The sequence below is a fragment of the Ptychodera flava genome, chromosome 20, assembly GCF_041260155.1.
Source record: "Ptychodera flava strain L36383 chromosome 20, AS_Pfla_20210202, whole genome shotgun sequence".
Classification (NCBI taxonomy): domain Eukaryota; kingdom Metazoa; phylum Hemichordata; class Enteropneusta; family Ptychoderidae; genus Ptychodera; species Ptychodera flava.
Window position 1 is genome coordinate 22,518,289 of NC_091947.1, and position 22,482 is coordinate 22,540,770.

The 22,482-nt window shown below is 36.7% G+C and overlaps 1 protein-coding gene across 1 annotated transcript in view; it reads left to right on the forward strand.

The window, feature by feature from the left end:
• Window positions 1–20,784, forward strand: part of LOC139119527 (uncharacterized) — a 55,560-nt gene extending 34,776 nt beyond the window's left edge. The window contains exons 8-19 of the mRNA XM_070683368.1: window positions 4,564–4,833; window positions 7,115–7,288; window positions 7,745–7,925; window positions 11,731–12,130; window positions 12,346–12,597; window positions 13,332–13,487; window positions 15,939–16,090; window positions 17,894–18,003; window positions 18,563–18,708; window positions 19,237–19,353; window positions 19,764–20,093; window positions 20,707–20,784. Of these exons, the coding sequence (XP_070539469.1) occupies window positions 4,564–4,833; window positions 7,115–7,288; window positions 7,745–7,925; window positions 11,731–12,130; window positions 12,346–12,597; window positions 13,332–13,487; window positions 15,939–16,090; window positions 17,894–18,003; window positions 18,563–18,708; window positions 19,237–19,353; window positions 19,764–20,093; window positions 20,707–20,784 (2,366 nt within the window). The remainder of the gene's footprint in view (window positions 1–4,563; window positions 4,834–7,114; window positions 7,289–7,744; window positions 7,926–11,730; window positions 12,131–12,345; window positions 12,598–13,331; window positions 13,488–15,938; window positions 16,091–17,893; window positions 18,004–18,562; window positions 18,709–19,236; window positions 19,354–19,763; window positions 20,094–20,706) is intronic.
• Window positions 20,785–22,482: the final 1,698 nt, after the last annotated feature.

The window sequence follows — 22,482 nt, forward strand, 5'->3', positions numbered from 1 at the left end:
TTACAAAGTGGTTAAATTTTGTTACAAATAGGGTTGATTGTTACAAATAGGGTTGATTGATACAATAGAGTTGACACGTCAACCCTATTTGTAACAATCAACCCAATTTGTAACAAAATTTAACCCCATATAGGTTTAGTAAGATTTCGGTCAGAAAACAAGATTTTAAACATTTTTGACCGAAATTGGTGAAAATTGCCCCGAAACAAACTTTTGGCATGTATCTGCACGACTTGATTATATCTCACGAGTAGGCCTCTTATCCCTAGGAACCTGCACAACAACATTTAATCTAACGAGCATTTTCGGAAAAAAATGAGTTTCGACATGGAAAAAAAGAAAATTGCCCCAAACATATAAATATGTATATTTCATCAAGATTTCATCAAATACGGCCAAGTTTCTTTGAAAATTAGGTTTTGTTACAAATAGGGTTGATTGTTACAAATAGGGTTGACATGTCACCCCTATTTGTAACAATCAACCCAATTTGTAACAAAAGCAGTTTCGGAAAAATGAGTTTTGACAAGGAAAAAAAAGAAAATTGCCCCCAAACATACAAATATGCATATTTTATTAATATTTCAACAAATACGGCAAAGTTTTTTGAAAATTAGGTTTTGTTACAAATAGGGTTGATTGTTACAAATAGGGTTGACATGTCACCCCTATTTGTAACAATCAACCCAATTTGTAACAAAAGCAGTTTCGGAAAAATCAGTTTTGACAAGGAAAAAAAAGAAAATTGCCCCCAAACATACAAATATGCATATTTTATTAATATTATAACAAATACGCAAAGTTTTTTTGGAAATAAAGTTTTGTTACAAATAGGGTTGATTGTTACAAATAGGGGTGATACAGCCCCCTCTCCCACCCCCAAAATAAGTTTGTTCACTTCCTGAGGCTTCCAATTGCACTAGCACTGCTGATGAAATTCAACCAAGGGAACCTCCTGTGACACCAACACAAGCCATTGACATGGTTTTAGAGAACGTCAAAGACCTCAGCAATCTTCCCCAATTTGAGGAGCTTGCAACTTCAGTTGTAAAGAAGAAAATAGCAGACTCAAGTACCAATGTTATACAATTTAAAACAAGAGGTCAGGTGAGTAAAGAATTATATTTTCGAAGCACAAGTGTTGTAAAGATATTGATTGAAATGCCCAGTATATATTGTGTCTGTCAGTTCAGCCTATATATGTGTATTCTTCGTTTGCAAAACTGAGGAGCTAAAATGAACATTGGGTTCATGCCGTGATAAATACACTTGGGAGAGCATTTGCATAGTAACTGTGATTACTCTTAATGGAATTTGGAAAAAATTTGAATTTTAAAACGCAAAAAGGTTACTATGGAAACACAGGCAGTAAAAATGGATATCATGTTTTGTCTTTCTAACCCAAAATAACCCTTTGGTAAATATTTCTGTTGATTACTGGATTTTTACACTGGATATTTGGTGTTTCTAACCCAAAATATCCCTTTGATATAGCATATTCTTTTGGTTACTGGATTTTAGGTGTTTAGGGTTAGGTGGAATCTTTGAAAAAAATGGTAATTTTTACTCCTGAAAGGTTGCCATGGAAACATATCACATTAAAATGAGTATGATTTTTTTTTTGGTGTGCTAACAAGAAAAACCCTAATTATCAATTTTTTGTACATCAATCAATAGTTCTTTAATAGGAATTAGGGAAAAAGTAAGATTGTCAATCCTAAAATAGTTACCATGGCAACTCGAAACATTAAAATGAGTCTGTCTTTTGTGTTCTCAGACCCGAACTCCCCCAGTAGGTAATTTCCATATCAATCAAAATAACTTTTCATGGGATATTATAAAAACTGAAATTTTCAACCCCTAAAATGGTTTCCATGGAAACATTGGGCAGTGAAATTGATATCATATTTGGTCTTTCCGACCCAAAATACCCTTACAGTGAAATTTTCACGGAAATTGAACCTATTATTATTCGCGTTATTATTTCTATATAATACTTATATTAATTATTATTTTTATTGGTTAGTTTGCCTTCTTATGGTTGTCCAAAACATAGAGACCTGCAAAAAAAACGCCAGCCCTCTCCTCTGTAATTCCTTTCCAGTCCCTTAACAATCACGTAACGACAACAGTGATCATCCACAATTGTTTCTTGTATAATTTCCATCAAATCGTTTATATTTATCCACTAAAAACCATTGGATACCTTCCCCTCCACAGACTAGCGCTACAGCCGGGCAATCGAGCTTCGACAGCTTTACCATAATTTCAGCCTATGGACCAAGATGGTATGATACAGTATGATATTTAAATAATAACACATGAGAGCGAGGGCAAGATCACGATTTATTGCCTGCCCAAGGGATGGTGGTCATGATCGAAATATTGATGATGCATTATCAATATTTCGATCATGACCACCAGCCCAAGGGCAGGCAAAAAATCGTGATCTTGCCCTAGCTCTCATGTGTTATTATTTTTATTACACCGAACAAACTCCTTCGTGTACAGTTCGCCTTAGTCCGGACCTCAGCGTAAAATGTTGTCAGTGCCAAGTCTAAGGTTACCGCTGAAGTTTGCCGATCTCCTCGGTGGCGTATCCAAATTTGTTGCTTGCATAGTCGCTGAACACTGAAATTGCATTCCTTGTTGCTATTTTCGTTCGTTTGCTGTTTACTTGCATCAAAATATCGTCGAACTGTGCTCTGCATGACGTTTCACAGCCATAGTTGCCGACTGCAAGTAGGCCTACAAGCGAACGACAATTTGTTACGCGCAGAAGGTTGCGCAGTAAGTAAACTGACGTCATCCATGTAATATCAAATGCAGAGGGCCTCGAGGGCATCATCAAGTTCGCAGAGGGCATCATCACGTTCGCAGAGGGCATCATCACGTTCTTTTACATGTCACGTGAGTCGTGTTTAACCAATAATATATGGCAGTGCACGCTGAATGAGTGAGGTGTACTAAGACATGATGAGGTATTGCGTTGTAAAGTATGGTGTGTCCGACCACCTTTTGACAGGCTATAGATATATGACGTAGGACTCAGGCAGATGATTTAGGAGGCATCATGGGCCAGTGGCTAGATCAGTGGACGTATGATCACAGGATGGTGAGTTTGAGTCCCGGCATGGCTATGGTGTTGTGTCCTTGAGCAAGGCACTTTATTCCTCAGTGCTTCTCCCGACTCAGGAGCGATGGGTACCTGGTAGGAATGAGGTTGCAATGTGTGCGTTTAGCTCTGCTGCGCTGATTGGCTGCACATGTAAGCTGTTGTTTGCTCCCCAGGGAGTTGAGTGGTATCAAATTAGGTCAAGGGTAATAATAATTGTAAAGCGCCTTGATCACATGTACTTGTGGATATGTGCGCTATATAAGAACCCATTATTTAGTTGAAGCAACTGTAGACGCCGCGCCTCCTCTCTTGGCAATTTTAAAAAGTTGTAGCTGTTCTCGCTTTGTTTCTTGGCGAGCGGCCATTTAGTTTCTCGTATCAGCCGAGAGGATTTATTTTGCTCATCGAGCATCCTTAGAAAACGTAATACGTGGGCGAGCAGGCAGTTCGTCTCGGTTTTTTGAGCTGGTTTACCGATTGAGAGCAAAATTATGTGAAGAGGGGAGGCTTGTGGGAGTTTCAATCATGGGAAACGGGCAAGCAAGAAGTCCTTTGAGAGTGGCGAATAGAATTACATCGAGCAAGAATTCAAATCTTAGGAAACAGCCAGTTGTGAACATACTTTACTGTTCCCTTTACTCTTACCCTAGAGTAATATATTGACATGTAGAAATACGTCTGTCGGCGTCGGCTATTCTCAAAATAAAAAGCTGGATAAAAGAGTCATGCACATATATAGGCACGGACTGATCATTAGGTAGGGATCGTCAAAAGGATAGCGCCGATTTTCTTGCGATCTAAGATTTAGCATAGTCTACTATACTTATAAACTAGTTTCTTTCTTTTTCCGACCACATGATTATATTTTTAAGAAGCCAGGTTAAATAATTTTTCCGTGGTCATCCCTCCAAATATCTACAAGTCGATCCCTAAGAGCATAAAGGGCGGCCTAAGCAGCAGGGTCAAAATTTATTACAGCATAAAAATATACTCCATTACACCAATGGAATAGGAATGTTATCTGACTGGAACTTTAACTTCGGAACCCGGTTTTGTTCCATAACAGCATTTTCAATATAGAGCTGAAGCAAGAAAGTAGAAATTACGTACAGATCATATAAAAAGCCGCGTCTAACCAATTACACGAGTTCAGAGACTTTTTGTGGCGAGCTGACTAACGTTCTTCATTATTCGAACGCCCCTGGTTACGAAATGGTCGCTCCAAACCAAAACATACCAACCTAGAGTATAAAAGACGATGAAGTGTACACGCAGCCTCATACATGGATATATAAGTAGAACGACATTTAAGCCATTCTCTGTCGACCACATAACTTAAAATGGAGCACAGTACTGAAACGGCGCAGAATAATGGAGTGGGCAAACCAGAGCAGAATATTGAAGGGGTCCAACAGAAACAGAATACTGTCTCGGTCAAAAAGAAGATGATGCAGCAAAAACGTTATACGACTTTGTGGACCTGAATGGTGGTGGTGAACTTGTCGACCTCTTAAATGATGCGGAAATCAAACAGAAAATCGAGGATAAAATAATTCATTTTCTGTATGAGGAGGGCAAAGGAGAGCATAAACCAATTACAGAAGTTATAAAGAAGAGAGAAGACGAAAGGCAAATGAGACAGAAGTATAATCAGGTAAACAACTGGTGGAAATCATCAAAAATAGAGCCACTCAAGAATGAAATCAGGAAGGAAGGTGAGTATTATGGTCAACTTTGTCCGACAGTTACGTCAAACTAGCTAGAACCCCATTACTTCATGTACATGATAACAGTCTCAACTGCCTATCGCCGATACGGCAGGGCAGTTGCCTATCCTCAGTGACCCTAGTTGCCGAATTGGAAGATTTTATAAGTGTTATTAAGTAAGTAATCTTAACTTGTAAGCTTGCTAACTGGAACTAGAGCGTTATTCACATAATAGATTGATCTTTTGAAAATCGTTAGCTGAATAGTGGCAGCAGCAACGACAATATAGTTATCAGCTACCATACCTGTTTGTATTAAATTCGAATTAGATTGCATTTATTTCTCAATTAGAAAAGTCAAATGGCTCTCTGGCCCTTCCTTCAGGCCAAGGGCATAACCAGCGGTAAACTCAAGTATTTGCAGCTTTATAGGTACCACGTCAGCACCAAAGGCAGTTAATGTATGTTTTCAGATCGGAGTCCAGATGGCGGATGAAATGGTTCAGATCAGAAAAAAGTAAATTTTCGTCTACATTCACATCCGGTAGACTAGAATTAGTCAATTAATTAGGAAACACGGTTTCGAAAAGGGGAGGGTAAAAAGTTACGATATACGGCAACGGTTTTTCATAACTTATATACCATTTATTGAAACAGCAAACTGCTTACTTTTGATTGTATCGAAGACAACATAATACAGTAATGTTCTCACCATAATACTTTATTTGGGAACAAGATTTTTCATCATGGGCTACAGTAGGCGGAAGCGAATATTGTATTTCTATCTCCAAGGCAACCAGGCAAGCAATGACCCTTTTTTAAAGCCAGCCATATCCAAAGCGCTCAGGCTTTGTTTACAGTTGAAACTGAGCAAAGTAAACAGGACCAAATAATGTACAACACGCTCACAAACGCAATGGATAACCGGACGTATGTGATTATGTATGTGTCAGACCGGACTGCTTTCGTTTCTGATCGGAGCATAACCCTACGGTATACCGTGATTGCTAGTGTACACTTACTGCCACTGGTGTCCTTGGGTTGACCATTGCCGATAAACGATAGTTTGTCGTGAACGTTGTGGCTTAATAGAAATGATTTATCAAGAGGAACCATCGCAAAAAAATATATGCAAGTTGCGATATTGTGATTTGTTGCGGATTTGTCAGAGTAATTAATAACTTTGCAAGGCAATGGGCTCACGCCACCTATTGAGCAATGTGCAGCCAACCAATTGCAATTTGATAAAAAAAACTACCACCCGTAGCGAAAACAACTACAGAACTTCGACTTGGAAATGTAAACTTTCACCAATAGCAATATCATAGAAATGCGCCTAGAGTTATGATAATTCGTCAGTGTGAGAAAATGTTTGACATCAAAATGTTATGTTTGTTCGTTTTCGACAATTTGTAATCATTTGCATGACGGCAATGATCTTAAATATGTGCGGTAAATTTTATAAATTACTACGTGTAGTTCTATTAGTTCACGTGTGCACACACGTGAGCTACTATCGACCACTATCAGTTTGTCTCCCTGTATGTCAGTCTGTCTGTCTGTGCAATATACCAAGAATAACTTTTAATTGAATTTGGTATGTAGATTCGGTTTTGGAATAGCAAGATATAATTTACAGTTTATGCTTGGAAATGTCATGACTGGTGTAGTTTTTGTGGTTACGGCTTGCATAGTTAATTCTACGTTGCATGATTAATTGTCCCAAAGTCAGACGGCACCAAAGCTCATGATTCCTGCTTCAGATATTGACCATGCAAACACACGACAAAGTCCAGTGTTTTTGATGTCACATCTTACATATTTAATGAACGTTTACAATAAGAGGATATATAACTAAAAGGAGCATACCAAATTTTATGAAACTCTCCATATTTGATGGTATAAGAGATAGCAGCAGTGAAACACATTTATCAGTTCCATATAAGTTCATCGCTACTTTGCATATTTAGTAAAGGGATATATCACTTGTTGCCACAAAAAGTCAGTTGCTATAGATATTGCTCATGATAACTATACGTGCACTGAAAGATATACTTTATGCTAACGTCAAACAATTAGTTATTTGCATAATCAACGAATGCCTAAACACCCAGATATTATTCAAATGCGTCGTTCTTATATATGCCCATTTCAAAACTAGCTGTTCTCATGTTTGCCACATAATAACTCTAGAAAATAAATGACACAAAGTAAACCTGTTTGGTTCACAATTTCTACAAAGGCCGAAAAATATATTGAGATATAAATGTAAGTCTTATCTCCTTGCCAGGCTGTAGAGAGAAGTTTGTGTGCTGGAACATCGACAAACGAGGAAAAGTTGGAGAAACAATACTTCACATTTGCTTGTTAAAAAACTCTGCTGACCATAAGAAGCTTGCAAAGCTGTTGGTTGAAGTGTTTCCCAAATTAGTTCATGATATTTACCTAGGAGATGAATATTACGGTGAGTTTTACTGCTCTCATGAATATTCATTTCGAAATCATGGGCTCACTCTTGATACAAAGTGCTGGAGAACAACGCGATGGAAGAGCTGCAATTATTGAGTTCTGAACATTAAACATTCGATGAAGAGCGCCCTCCCCTTCCCATTTTGTAGCTTTTGTTCCATTCTGAAAGACCTCCATCATGACTGGTCGTGCTATATGTTTGGTACACTTACGAAATGAGGATTAAGTGTTGTTCGATAAAAAATAGCTCCTTTGTCTTGTGTTTGTATCGTTAAAATGAGCCGACAAACAATTGCAATTTTTATCCATTTTGATACCTTTTTCTTCTTCAACATCCTTAGTTTCACGACCCTAACGAATAATCACTGCAAATTACGTAGAAATCCAAAACATACAATACCTACCATCATCAGTCCAATATTAATGGCAGCTGCGCATGCGTTGTTTGCAGGTGAATCGCCCCTTCATATGGCTATAGTAAATGAAGATACAGATATGGTTCAATTCCTCCTTAAAAATGGAGCTGATGTTACCGAAAGCTGCTGTGGAGCTTTCTTTTTACCAGACGACCAAAAAGAGTACTGTGCATTTTATCCTGGCAGTGAAGTATATCAGAAAACAAATTATGAAGGGTAAGTAAACGGTCCAAAAGTCATCTAATGAATTTGTTTTAGAGAATTGCAGGTACGAAATGTGGAGTACAATGTGCGTGAGCATATTGATTTTCCACACACCTGATTTTACTTAATTGTCGGTCGTATGACCAGAATTATTTATACATGTATCTTTGTGTCGTACTTTTAACTCTGTTTTCTTATATTGTGTTCTCAGTCCGTCGATCACTTAAGTTTTTGGATTTTTGCATATGGAAATATTTGGCTGTGACACAGTTTCCGAACCCCTACTCTTTTATTCCTTCTAATTGACAACATACATAAAGTAATTGTGGTAGATATAATCAGATTGCAATGGTCAAATTGTCATTTCAACAACATATTTTAGAGAATATGTGACAGGAATATGGGCAGGATATGTGCTTGCTCTTTCTCGAAACACCCGGCATCACTTCAAGCTTTTATAACCTAAGTCCATGTTTCTGATTGTGATTTTTTAAAGAATGGTACGTGTCTATATATTTGTAACACAATACATGCTCATTCCGTGTTGCGATTCGCCAGAATACGTCACGTGACGGGAAAAGAGATACGTCTAGTCCTAAAAAAATTGACAAAAGTGAGGGTATTTTCAAGTGACCATTGTGTCGTCTGTAACTTTGAAACAAGCGGTATGAGCGACGAGTCTCTCTCTAAAACAGTGAGATTTTCCATTCCAAAAGTGTAGGAAATGATTCAAGTGCAACCAAGGCAAGCTTAGAATATTTTGGAAGAAAGTGGTCCTCCTGATACCGCTGAGGAGAAATCGCAAAGTAAACTTGTCACAATGGATTGCTGCTGTGCATATACCAAAATTAATTAATATCTTAATAAAACATTAGCGTGTGGCGTATTAAAAAACACCTATAACCTGGTCTTTATTTGGGCTATATCGCCCGTTTATTTATCCCTCGTGGCCGTGTGTTACCAGAAACACATCGCTTTCCCCTTTGGCCTACGACCTCGGGAATAGCGACGTGTTTCTGGTAAAGCACGGCGGCTTGTTACAACCGATAACGTATAGTAACTAACCGATAACGTACCAAAGTCGATAACGTAGTAAAAATAACGTATCAAATCAACCGATAACGTAGTAATTAACCGATAACGTTGTAATTTTTCCTAGCCGATAACGTATCAACAAATTTACCGATAACGTATCAAATCAACCGGTAACGCATTAGATCAAGTGATTCATGAGGACAGATCAGATCTGTCCTAGATCGATCGATGCATAGATCTATCATTGGCACACGTGCTTTTTTCTATCTCTATGTCTCCGTATCTCTCTCTATCTTTCTTTGTTTCTCTCTGCCTGCCCGTCTGTCTCTTTCTCTGACAGTCCGTTTGTCTGTCTCTATCTCCGTCTCCATGTCTGTCTCTATTTTCCCTTTGTCTGTTTGTCTGTCAGTGTCTGTGTGTTTATGTCTCTCTGTGTATATGCTTCTATCTATCTCTGTCTCTCTCTGTAAAAGTAAAATAAAGGATTTTATGTCCCAGTGAAATGTCTGCTCTTTCAGAATTTGGAATCAGCCAAGTAGATTTGCTCATTTTCTCCTCGTAATGAACATTCTACATGGCTATCTGCGATGTCATGGCAGCATCTCCATTCTTAGACTATCTCGTGTTGATTTAATAGACCTGTGCAATATTTATAAAAACATATATTCATAAAGGGATTTCTTATCATTAAACGATCGTTTATTATGCAATATCGCCCATAATTTATAAATAAAACTGTGGCCTGTCACCCCCAAAAATACCCACTTTGGCGATGTAGGAAACAGGCGATGTTTGCTGTCTGTGACGTCGGCATTGCCATTGGTTTGTTAGAGCCAAAAACAGTCCCGAAGAAACAGGACTTCCGTTTTGTAGCTAGTCCGATTACGTTGTTAAAAAAACCCAAATGTTTGTGATAATCACATTTACATGCAAAGCAATATATTCCCACGACTCGCTTGTATACATTTTGTTGCAGCACGAACGACTAACTTGACCTAAATGTTGCTACACTTCTGGAATGGGTTTTGACAGATGTTTCTAATCTTGCTATTACAACCATACTTTCTGTCTGAATTGTAGCCAAGACAGACACATAACACATGTAGTTTTCTTTCTTGCTTGGTTTGCTGAATGTGTAAACCCACAGCCGCTCATTCCCCTGTCTTCTATGTCTTTCAGTTATACCCAAGTACAACTAAACATTCTCGCGAGCCAGAGCAGGATTTCCGCTCCGCTGACCTACGCAAAAATCAACGGGTAGCGCTAAGCTGTTGCCGTAAACAGGCGTGTTGTTTACGACGATGCAACTAAACTGCATTACTAATATAGCAAGAAGATTGTCTTGCTATATTAGCTATAGAAACAACTTCCCAAACCAGTTACAGTAATTTGACAACATGTAGATCAGCTTAGACATTTGTACTACCAATGGAACAGTCGAAAGTTTATTGATCTTCAGATCGCCATATGCGTGTGAGCCTTTTTCTTCGATAGGCAATAAAGCAATCTTCAGCACAGAAGTTCATAGTTTGTGCCATACCTATAGGGCAGAATGTGCATATTGGTTTCGAAACATTTTGACTTCACTGCTCTTCATTCACTAAGTGTTTCTAGAGATCACGTTTCTCGAATGTTCAAAGACGGCGCCCAAAAAGGGGATGAGTTCAGGGTTTCGATATGTGTACATATTGTACTGTTCATTTCTTTAGGTAGTCTTTGATATGTACAATCTTATTAGACTTTGGTGAGCAACCTGTATTGTCATTGTATAACATCGTTCCAATTTCACAAACGGTTGTTGGCTACATTCAGAATTCCTCCATCTGAAGCTGTATGGCTTATTCTCTTGACGTCAAGGAGATAGTGACATGTTTATTTTCTCCGAAGGGGATTTCTTGGATAAATATTTTTTACCGGATTGATAATAAATTGATTAATTCATCTCCTATGTTCAAATACTACAAAAGAAGCTGTTCTCTCTATAATAATAATGTTTTAGCGAGTGCAGTACAAAGTTGTGTTACTGGCTTTCTGAAAGTTAAGTCTTCGCTCGTTAATACAAGAAAGCTAATGTCAACCTTTAGCTGTCAAATTGTTACTTTCTTTGTCTATTTTCCGCTGTCCGTTTATCTGTCTTAGAAGAAACTTGTGGGATGATTCAAACTGTCTGCTGATATGCAGACCTTATATTTTGGTTGACAATGTCATCAAACACAACTGTACATATGTTTGATCGATGCAACATTGTTGTTACCCAGAGGAAATCATCCGAAATCATTAGGAATGATTATGATATTGAAAAGTTAATGACAGCTTAATTTGTAATGTAAGGTATCTATCTGACTGCCCATTATTGACTGCTTAACATATATAATGACACAAGTTTAGTGTTAGTTCAATAAAACCTGTCGATGTAATTTGAAACGAAACTTGCACAATTGAAAACACTCAGCACATTTTACAATTTTTATATATCTTTACAAAATGCAAGAAAATGTGGATATACCAATGCCATTTACAACTTGTAATGATTAAAGTGCATTCATACCCCCTGCGGAATGTAAAACTATACATTCAGGTGACGTTTGATATTTGAGTAACCACAGGAAGGAAGAAAATCTAAGCTTTCCCGACTAATCCTAATATTTGTTTTCTTTGAAAACGCACTTGTGATCGTCATCGTAATTTCATGTTGTTGATGGCAACGGAAGCACAAATATGTATAATATGTGATCTATGGATGGTTAAGTTCTTCATCGTTTGGCCCAAATTTATTTGTTAGATTGACTTACTGGGGTGAATATCCACTGTCATTTGCTGCAAGCCTGGGTCAAGGAGAGATATTTAAATTGTTATTGAAGAAAACCGAGTCACAGGAGTACGTGGAGGAAGCCAAGAAAAACATACAGGAAGCAGAGAAACACGAGAGGGAAGCCGAGAAAAAAATGAAGGAAGTCGAGGAAAACATACTGGAAGCAAAGAAAAACATATCCACATTTTCTTGCATGCATAAAACTCGTGAAAAGAAGAAGGAAGATGAGAAAAAGATGAAGGAAGCCAGGGAAGAGATGAAGGCAGCACGGAAAAAGAGCAAGGAAGCCAAGGAAAATATGACATTAATTAACAATGTAGACTTCAACGGTAACACTGCACTACACATGACGGTTATACACGATCAACAGGTCAGTGTTTCACTGCAAAATATATTCATATATTCTAATAACTTATTACTCTAAAAAAGTGATGCTATGGTAAGTTGGGGGGTGTACAATAATCAATCTCTCTGTGTGCAAATTATGTGTATTCATCGCTGTCTGTGTTTTAGCTCTATCACTCTCACCTGCGTCGTATTTGAGCTTATAGTACACCTAATATGTATACATATTGTATATGGCAGGATATGTATGACCTAGCCCGTGAGAGGGGGGCCGACCCAAATATTTGCAATAAACAGGGCCTTACACCTTTGAACTTGGCTGCTACCTTGGCAAGAAAAGAAATGTTTGATCATATACTGGAATACGAAAGAGACGTGTACTGGACCTATGGGGATGTGACTTGTGCTGCCTATGCCCTCGACGGGTTTGATACTATTGGTGAAAATGGAGAAATCGACCGAAAATCAGCTCTACATATCATTGTAAACCAGGCAAGTATAGTTTGGGAATATGTTTCCCATTAATTTACAGCAGTTGCATCATGTCGGTACAAAAAATTGTTATTTGCCTTTGTTTGTTTGTATCAGAAGACTTTACATTCTGGAAAAAAATCAAAGAATCGAAGACAAAATTGATGGGAACTGTTTGTTGAAATCGCTTTTACATTTCTATAAGTTACAGTGGTTTGCTTTGAAGCATTGGCATTACGCGAAGTAGACATATTGTCTAAATTGAGGTGTTGCCAACACTGTCAGGTGTAATTATCAGCTGAGCAGTAATTCCAGTCGACCACAGAGAAATCAACTCTGCCAAAGTTGAAACATTGTCTTGCAGCAGGTCAGATGTAGTCAAAACAACTACACCTGAAAGCAAGTGATAAGACTTGGACAGTGCTTGGACATATGTGGTGGTGTTGTTTTGACTACGTCTGACCGTCTGCTAGACAATGTTTCAACTTTTGCAGAGTTGATGTTTTCATGTTACCGCTTAGCTGTTAATTGCACCCGACAGTGTTGGCAACACCTCGATTTAGACAATGCCAATGCTTCAAAGCAAATCACTGTAAGTTAGTCATCGCTCACGACTATAAGTGAATTTTTTTTAAAGTTCAAATGCTATTCAGTTTTTTATTTAATTTACAGAAGACGACATTATGGAACATTGTATAACCATGAATTGTATCTAGTCTCTTTACTTAATAGTTATGTTTATTCTAACATTGTAGAAAGGACAAGAGCATCTTGGTTTGATGAATGGGATAGTGTTGGAGATCCTTAAGGAGAAGTGGCAGTGTGGACAATATTATTTTTACCTTAAATGGTTTCTCTTCTTTGTGTACCTCGCTATTCTTACAGCAAATCTGTACATGCGACCAGGAGAGGTAATTCTGCAAATCTAGTCTCCTGTACGGATAAGAGAGAGAGAGAGAGAGAGAGAGAGAGAGAGAGAGACAAGAGAGACAGAGAGACAGAGAGAGAGACAGAGAGAGAGAGAGACAGAGAGAGAGACAGAGACAGACAGACAGACAGACAGACAGACGAAGACATAGAGACAGACAAAGACAGATACAGAGACACACAGCGAGACAGAGACGCAGACGGGAGTGAGGGGAGACATAGACAGATAGACACTACAGACACGCAGAAAGAGAGCAATGCTGTCTCCAAATGATCATAAACTTGTTTTGTGTTTTGTCTTGTTTCGTATGTGAGTTACATGATGTTAGGAGGTCATCAGATAGTTTGCAGCTTCTCCTGTGACCTGTACACACATTAAGTTCCACAAGTGGTTTGGCAATGACATACACTGAGTGACTCATTTGAAATTCATCAGAAAAAGATTGTTCCGTTCTAACGGCTCTTCCTGGGCTCTGCTCCGCTCGTTTTAGCCTTATTTTAGCTTTTGAAGATCATTTAATATGCACAATAAAATGATAATATCTTTACCTGCATGACGCGTGAAGAACAATGATGTCTTAAGGATGTACGAGCGGTACGCGCGCGTGGAATTTGTCACCCCCCATAGGATTACATTGAAATTTGCTGGAAAATCAATTTCTACTATAGTCATTTTCATGAAAATTTGCACAAAGCTCAGTCTAGAGAAATAAATAATAGTGATCAAATAAAATGATATGGTCACCGCGCTAACTTTTGAGATAAACAGCATTGAATTATTTCTTCCATAGAAAATGCATTGGTGAAAAAATGCTGACTCAGCATTTTTTCTCATAAATGGCAAAATTCATGGTCATGTATCTCAAAAACGAGCGCGGTGACCCCTATATTGTATCACACATTTTGATAATACTTACAAAGGAGAATCCAAAAATCGACAATTTAGAGAAATGACATTACTTTTTAATTTTACCGATCGTACATCCTTAAACGATCTAAGCATAAACAGTGTTCTTTCGAATCCGTATTGACAGTAGGCCATGCAGCTGTGTGTAACTTTCTAGCAAACAAGTGTCAGTCTTTTTATACTCCAGTACCTTAACCCTTTCAGTGCTCTTTCGATTTGTACCAGCAAACGCCCAATTGAAAGGAGTAACATTGCGAGTATGATATACACCGCAATCATTGTTTTCTTTTGTCAGGACCGGTATGCTACAACGAAAGAAGTGAACGTCTCTGTAGGTGAAGGTTATGAGCTCCAAAACATCACAGTATCGGATGATTGCTATCTTCTCAATCATCATACTACAGATGACCAGGTATATATCGATAGCTCAGTCATACAGAGTAACTACTAATCTTTCAACTACCGCTACTACTCTACTAGTCTATCTTTTCTATTTTTGAATTTTCTGTATTTTAATTGTAAATATCTATGCATTCATTGTTCCCTTGTATTTCACAGTTTTCCCATTCATTTTTCTCCCATGTATTTCGAAATCGGTTTTCCGTTGTACAGCTTTGTACATAGCAATCATGAATAAACGATGGTTTGAAAACAACAACAACAACAACTACTACTACTACTACTACTACTACTACTACTACTACTACTACTACTACTACTACTACTACTACTACTACTACTAATAATAATAATAATAATAATAATAATAATAATAATAATAATAATGACAATAACAAAAATAAACATAGACTCTGAACAAAACTAAATTGAATCTATTTTTTAAATCAGATCAATAGTTCACTTTTCCTTGATGGAAGGAGAGTGAACTTCATTCTCAGGGAACTTTGCGTGTACATGAACTCATTTTTTATTTTCTTTCGTCCTGGTCGAAACTTATTTTTCATGTAGCAACATCTACAACAGTTTAACTGAATCTACGAAAAGATTCCTGTGAGATAGGTTTTCCGATGTTAAATATGTTCCATGTTTTTCGTTCGGTTATTTGTTATTTCAGATACGCATAGCCTTTGAAGTGATGTGTCTGCTTGGAGCCACTCTCTTTCTGGCATTCTTCATCAAAGAAATTTTTAGGGACAATCGCCCTAAAGAATTTTTTTATAAAAATTTGGTGAGTAAAGATAAACGGAAGAACACGATGGCCACAGTATGCTTATTCCAAGACTAAAAATTACATTTCAGTGAAAGTGAAAGCAATGGTTTCAGAGAGCAGGCATGAAAGACGAGAAAAGTGAGAAGAAAGTCACGCAACATCATATGATATCGGTACAACTTATCCTACGGTTGATATTCTAGTGATACGAGTCGAACGATAAAAGTGTCCATAACTTACAGCATATATGCTCACAGCCTATTTGATACAAATAGGCTGATAGCCGGTATTACTGATTGATTTCTCATTATACAAAGCTCCTGATACATCTGATGCAGCATTTATTTTTTTTCTTAGTGGCCTCCCTCTGCAAACGGAGTCTTCTTCTTTTCGGTAATCTGTCTCCTTTTGGCTGTACCTGGTCGTATAGCCTGCATTCCAGTTTATGAAGACGTTATGGTAATGTTTTCACTGCTGTTGACATGTCCGTACTTCATATACTTCCTCAGGTAATGTAGAAAATGATGTGCACTTTCTTCATCCAAGAACAACAACTTTATGTGGTTAGAATGCATTAATTATGCGATACAGTATGTTATCACTTAAGGTAAAGTGCGACGAATTAACGCGCACACGCTTTAGAACGTTTCTGCGCAGATTTAACTCCAGCCTGCCGCAAATTGGTTATTTTGTTGCGCATGTATTTAACATCACCTGTCATTGTTAAATTGCGCTTTTACCTAATTTTTTGACCGTCTCTTAGAAATACATGTGACCTATAACCTTGTCATATTTTGACCCCCTAGGAAGCTGGTTTTTATTCAATATGAGCGACAAAATTAACATTCCTCTCCATTTACATGGCGCATATTACCCATTCACCTGGAGATATTGTAAAAAGTAGCGTGGTGACACCCTTTTATTAAAAGTGTAAACAAGTGGTATTAAGTGAGGATTTTATTCGCCAAGTTTTGTCAAAATGACACCATTCAGAGCGACAGGAAGAAAGTTCGAAAATTATGTAATGATATAATTTCGATATCGTCATTTTGTTATCGATACGTATGTAAAATTTCTTTACAAACATCATGAAAACTATACATTCGATAGATATGGATCTTAAGTCTTGGTATTTATTAAAATTAACTCATTTACGAAGCTTTTCATAATTGCTTTCTTTAGTGTATATGAATTATATCATTTTTATTTATTTCTAACGACGCTATTTTAACGTCCGTTTCCATGGAAATGAACGTGGTGACCCCCATTTTTATTTCATTTTTGCAACTTCCAAGAATGTTTGTGCAAAGTTTCAAGAAAATGACACCACAACTTAATTTTGACGTAATTCGTAGTACTTCACTGTACGTCTTCTTGCTCCAGACATTAAAATATGACCCATTAAATTTCAAAGGTTATTCGTCCACATTTGTGAAGGGGGAAAGTTTAATGTTTATATATATATATATATATATATATATATATATATATATATATATATATATATATATATATATATATATATATATATATATAATATAGCTGTTACGCCTTAACCATTATATACGTACGTGTCACATGTTTCGTCTGTTCGTACTGTCAGAGGAAGACTTACATGGGACATGAGATAGATAGTTTTCAGTCGATTTTCCAAACAAATATATATTGTAATTGTTCAGGCATTCAATTCAGCTAAACCTATCTGCAACAAAAGCGTGATGCAATTAAGAACTGAACTCTATGCAATGCTCTTGTGTCGTTCAAGAAGACTTACTAATCGGCTGAACTACGATCGAATAAGTTGCAGAGTATAGTAGAGATTGTGTGATGGCGATGCTCATCATGCAAAATGTAGTTGAGGGGTAACACGCGGAGACAAGCTCCCAAAAATACAGCTTTCATCGGCATTTCCGATTGCAAAGTCAAATCTTTGCAAATATAGTTCGCGCCTCGAAATTGAAAGACTTAAACTTTCGCGCAAACATTCATCAAGCAATCTTTAAACCATTCTCTTTCAAAATCAAGAATGATAATCGGGGTCACCATGCAAGGTTTTGCACCAGAGAAACAAATTACCCAACATTTACCCATACTTGAAATTCAATTGGCTTCCATCCCTGTGTTAATTCTATGGGGAATTATGATTTCAATTTTCACAAAATTAAGCCAATGAAAACTTTATTTACTCCATGAACTTCAAATTAGCCCCCACAAGTGGTAGAGGAAAAAGAATGATGTGGACATTTTATAGGCCAAATATTTTCCTCGGAGCGTATTTTATCTTAATACACTGGTATGTCATTCGTTTGCAGTCCGTTCAAATCCATTGGTCCGTTTCTGGGGATGATTGATAAGATGTTTTGGGGCGATCTGATGAAGTTCTTTGCTATCTACCTCGTCTTCCTGGTGGGATTTTCTCAAGGTAACAGATTGATTATCATCTTTTCTTGAGATCCGTTTATTCACCGTTAATTCATCTTTTCAAAAATATATTACTTCATTTAGTAATGACAAAGGCTGTGTAATTTAAATCCACCAGAAAAAACACGATTGGAACTAATTTTGGACAATTGGATCTTCTTATTTTTCAAATTTCTCAAAAGCGTTAGGTGCTCTATAGTTGAATGTTGCAATATTACAAACTACTCATATAAAAACGAGTGTTTAACTTGAAAAGAAAAGCAAACGAGCTTACATTTGCAGCTAAATCGACAGTACTTCATTATTCAATTATCCCAAATTAGTTGTGTTTGTTTTAAACTAATTCCTGGGGCTACTGAATATACGTGTGAAATAGTGTATTTGCATCAATCCACACAGGCTGAAAGACACAACTCGCTGTAAACATTGTTTTACTTGACTTTATCGTTTCGTGTAATTTTTAATGTTTTTTTATTTTTTCACTTTACTTTTTGTTGAAAAAATCCAACAGGACTGTAATAGAACTAATTACTGAATGCAATATGATTTTCATTTTTCAGCTATGTACATTGCTTTCATCGGCACGCCGAGCACTTTGTTTAACGACCCTATCAATGCCTTGCTAGGTTTATTTATCATGTCACTTGGTGAATTTCAAGACATCTATGCGTCCTTTGATGATACCCGTTACATAAACTTACCCAAGGTAAGGGATAATTTCTGCTCTTTCTTTACACTATCTTTCAAGTTGTCCGACATGTTGTTGAAGGTTGTTTTATATCTTACAGTAAATCTTATATACTGTGGCGAAACTATAAAGGGCCAGTTTTTCATCAGCTTCATCTCAGATCGAATTGACTAACTGTGCACAACTTTTAAAGTAGAACAAAGGACCAAAATCACATAAACAGTCAACATAATAAATATACAGGGATTGAGAACTGTCCCTTTAACAAACTGTAGCGGCTTGCAAACATATATTAAAATTTATCAATCTTTATCTGTTAATCGCACAGAAAATAACAAATATTTCATGGTGAAACTAAAATTATGTTAATCTTAACTATTTGAGCACTATAAGCTAATTTAAGCAACCAAAGATTTTGGTTCACGCAAAAAAAGCTTTAACAAGGTATTTAGAGGCTGTTTTCTATTGTAGGTTACGTGATTAAGGCAATTCGAGTTATCTTTTATGAAAAATAACCCCTGTTTAATTTTATTTTCGTAACGACAGTTGTTGTTTGTAGTCTACATGATTCTGGTGACATTGTTGCTAATCAACATGCTGATTGCCATGATGGGTAACACATTCAACAAGCAAACCAAAGACGGCAAGGAGTGGCACAGACAGGTAGGATTAATTTTGAAGTACACAATTCATTCTGGTGCAATTTTTTCATCGACCTCATGGATGGATCGGTGGTATAGTTAAAGAATTCTGTACACAGAGTAGTTCTGATTTTCATGACGAAGGTTACGAACTCAGAACATTGCAAGCATTGGCAAGGAACAGAAGTTAATTGTCTCCTTATTTGTCTAACACTGTAATATTTTTGAAGTTATTATTGATAACTACTACTAGACAATGATAAAAGATGACGGGCATCTGTTAGTTTACTTTTACTTATATTTTATGAAGTCGTTAGTGTTTGCACAAAAATCACATTGCAACTTTTTTCTGCGACAAGTACTTCCGACTGCATAACAAAAGATATTCGGCGAAATTGCTAAATGACTAAAGTTTTTGTATTTGCAATTTAGTGGGCGAAGATAATACTGGGAAATGAACTAGCATTTCCACCTGCTTTACGAAAGAAAATTCAAGACCGATACGCCCAACCCGGAAGAGAAGCAAGCACTGAAGAAAAAAGCAATGCTGACGTGCGATCAGCGACAGATGTTTGCCTTCAGCACAGACAAGGAGAAGCATCTGTTTGCTCTCTTTGTCTGTGCCCTAAGGACCCGAACGACACGACTTCAGGAGACGAGACCACATCGCCTTCACAAGATAGTGAAAGAGCACCATCAAGGCGAAAAACTAAACGTATAAAGCTCAGAGCATCTAAGGTTTACGTCACGAGGAGGCATGAGGTAAGTTTATACATTATAGGATGATAAGGTCAGGAAAAATGGGCATACCCTTGATCAGTACCGTGCATTACTTGTATTTTATCCTTGAAATTGACTGAATCACGCAGTGGTAGACAAAACTATGCAATTCACCATGGTCGTCATGAAAAAGTGATTCATTTTAAAGTTCCAACGAGTTAAGATCTTAGTTTATGAAAAAGACAACAATTGACTGCTGTTCGTGTCACATAGAGTTTGGTTAAAGTTAATAGGACATGTGATCAACTTTGTGTGAAAGATGCATGAACTTTTGTTAGTGACTTATAATTTGTATCACAGGGTCAGGTTAATACTTGGGAAGGTTGAGATGATTTGTTCTCCCATCTGAATTTGTGATATTTTCAACAAAAAGTGTATTTGTCAGTCCTATGTCTACTCTCTTCTACTCAACCACGTTCACATATTTAGGCCGCACTTTCTCTGCTTACACGGCCAATGTGAACCTTATCAGAAGATGACATCTACCAATCAACATAACACGAGAGTGTCACATCCCTCGACATATTGTGGCTGCACAGTAATAGTGTTAAGTATTAACAATGAACAAAAAACTTTTTTCCTCATTTTCTTGCAGAACCCAGCACCGCCAAAGAAGAACTGTTCCACCAACACATCTTGCAACTGTAAATTCTCTGAACATTCCTCTTCCTGAAAACGTAGTGATGGTCAGCCACCCTTACATATATGTAAAGAAAACAAGAAGCTCATCTGAGCAAGGACTTATTCGCGTTTCTTTGGCAAGTAAAACCGAATAAAACGCCATCTTGATAATTTTGAAAGCAACGACGTAATTTCGCGTTCATGATACTGGTCAGTTTGTAAGAATCAGTTCATGAGAGACTTACAATAGGCTAAATCTTGGGATAAACAAAGTATGCTTTGCTAACATACATTTGTGCTATGACAGTACTGTTTTACGATAGTTGATTTTTGATGCAGGCAAATGAACATACCAGTATTGTGATGATACAAACCTAGCAAAGAGATCATGTGTTGAAGCCCTTATAATAAACTACTTTTTCTTCAAAGTTTTATCGTTTATGTAATCTAAAGCCGTCCAAAACACTCCAGAGCACTTTTTAACCTTTTCATCGTACAACACACTCATAAAATGTTAATGATAAAAGTCAGTGGCCAAATTCATTATTCACTTGAAATATTACCCACTGCAATACACTCAGATTCTTCCTACTATGTACGATAGCCTCTGCTTTCCTTGCATTTTATTACTCACCACAATCGTACATGTCAAAATGATGCAAACTTACGCATCTGTAGACACGCTTACATAACTCGGTGTACTTATGAAATTAACTAGATTCTGCTTCCACGATCTTTCGTGTGTGTCTTTATTCGGTACGTAAACTTTGATTTTTGATATTTGTAAGCATATTTTCCCACTACAATTTTTATTCAATTTGTATGTAAATGTAAATTCATATGGTTTTCACGACTGGCTAAAATCTATCTATCTATCTATCTATCTATCTATCTATCTATCTATCTATCTATCTATAAATATATATGTATATATGTGTATATATCTATATTTTTATGTATATATATATACACCAGAGAAACATACACATACATACATACATACATACATACATACATACATACATGCATTAGGTCAGACACACACACACACACACACACACACACATATATATATATATATATATATATATATATATATATATATATATATATATATATATATATATATATATATATATATATATATATATATATATATATAAATGATATTATTGTAAGCTAGAAGGCTAAATAATATGAACCATTTAAGTTATTCCAGTTCATAAGATCTCAACTTAATTATCTCTACATAATATTCATCCAGTCTTAAATCTACGTTCATGTAGACGTAATTTAAGGAATTCACTGTATTATCATGGGCGTCATTCCCTAAACGGATACATATCACATTAAGAGTAGTATACCATATCAATATTTGCCAAATTTGACGTTTTGCCATGGATTTGAGAATATTGTTCTGGTAACCTAAACTTCTGTACGTGACGATGATTTGTGTTTTAATGGCTTTTTCATCGATTTAATATGTTAGATTTTTTCTAAGGTTCGTATAAACATGGCTGTATTACAAGTATATTACGTTTGTAGCTAGAGATATGGTCAAGATAGTGTCATAAACAGTTTTATACACCTGTATTCTAGTGTTACAATTACTCACGTCATTCTACACTCTTTTACACAGTATGATATTGTTGACGTCGGAATGTTTACATATGCTTCATAGAGAATAATTGCACAAATGATATCCATGACTGTCATGTTATTGGAGTTTCATGACCCACCACTAAGTTGC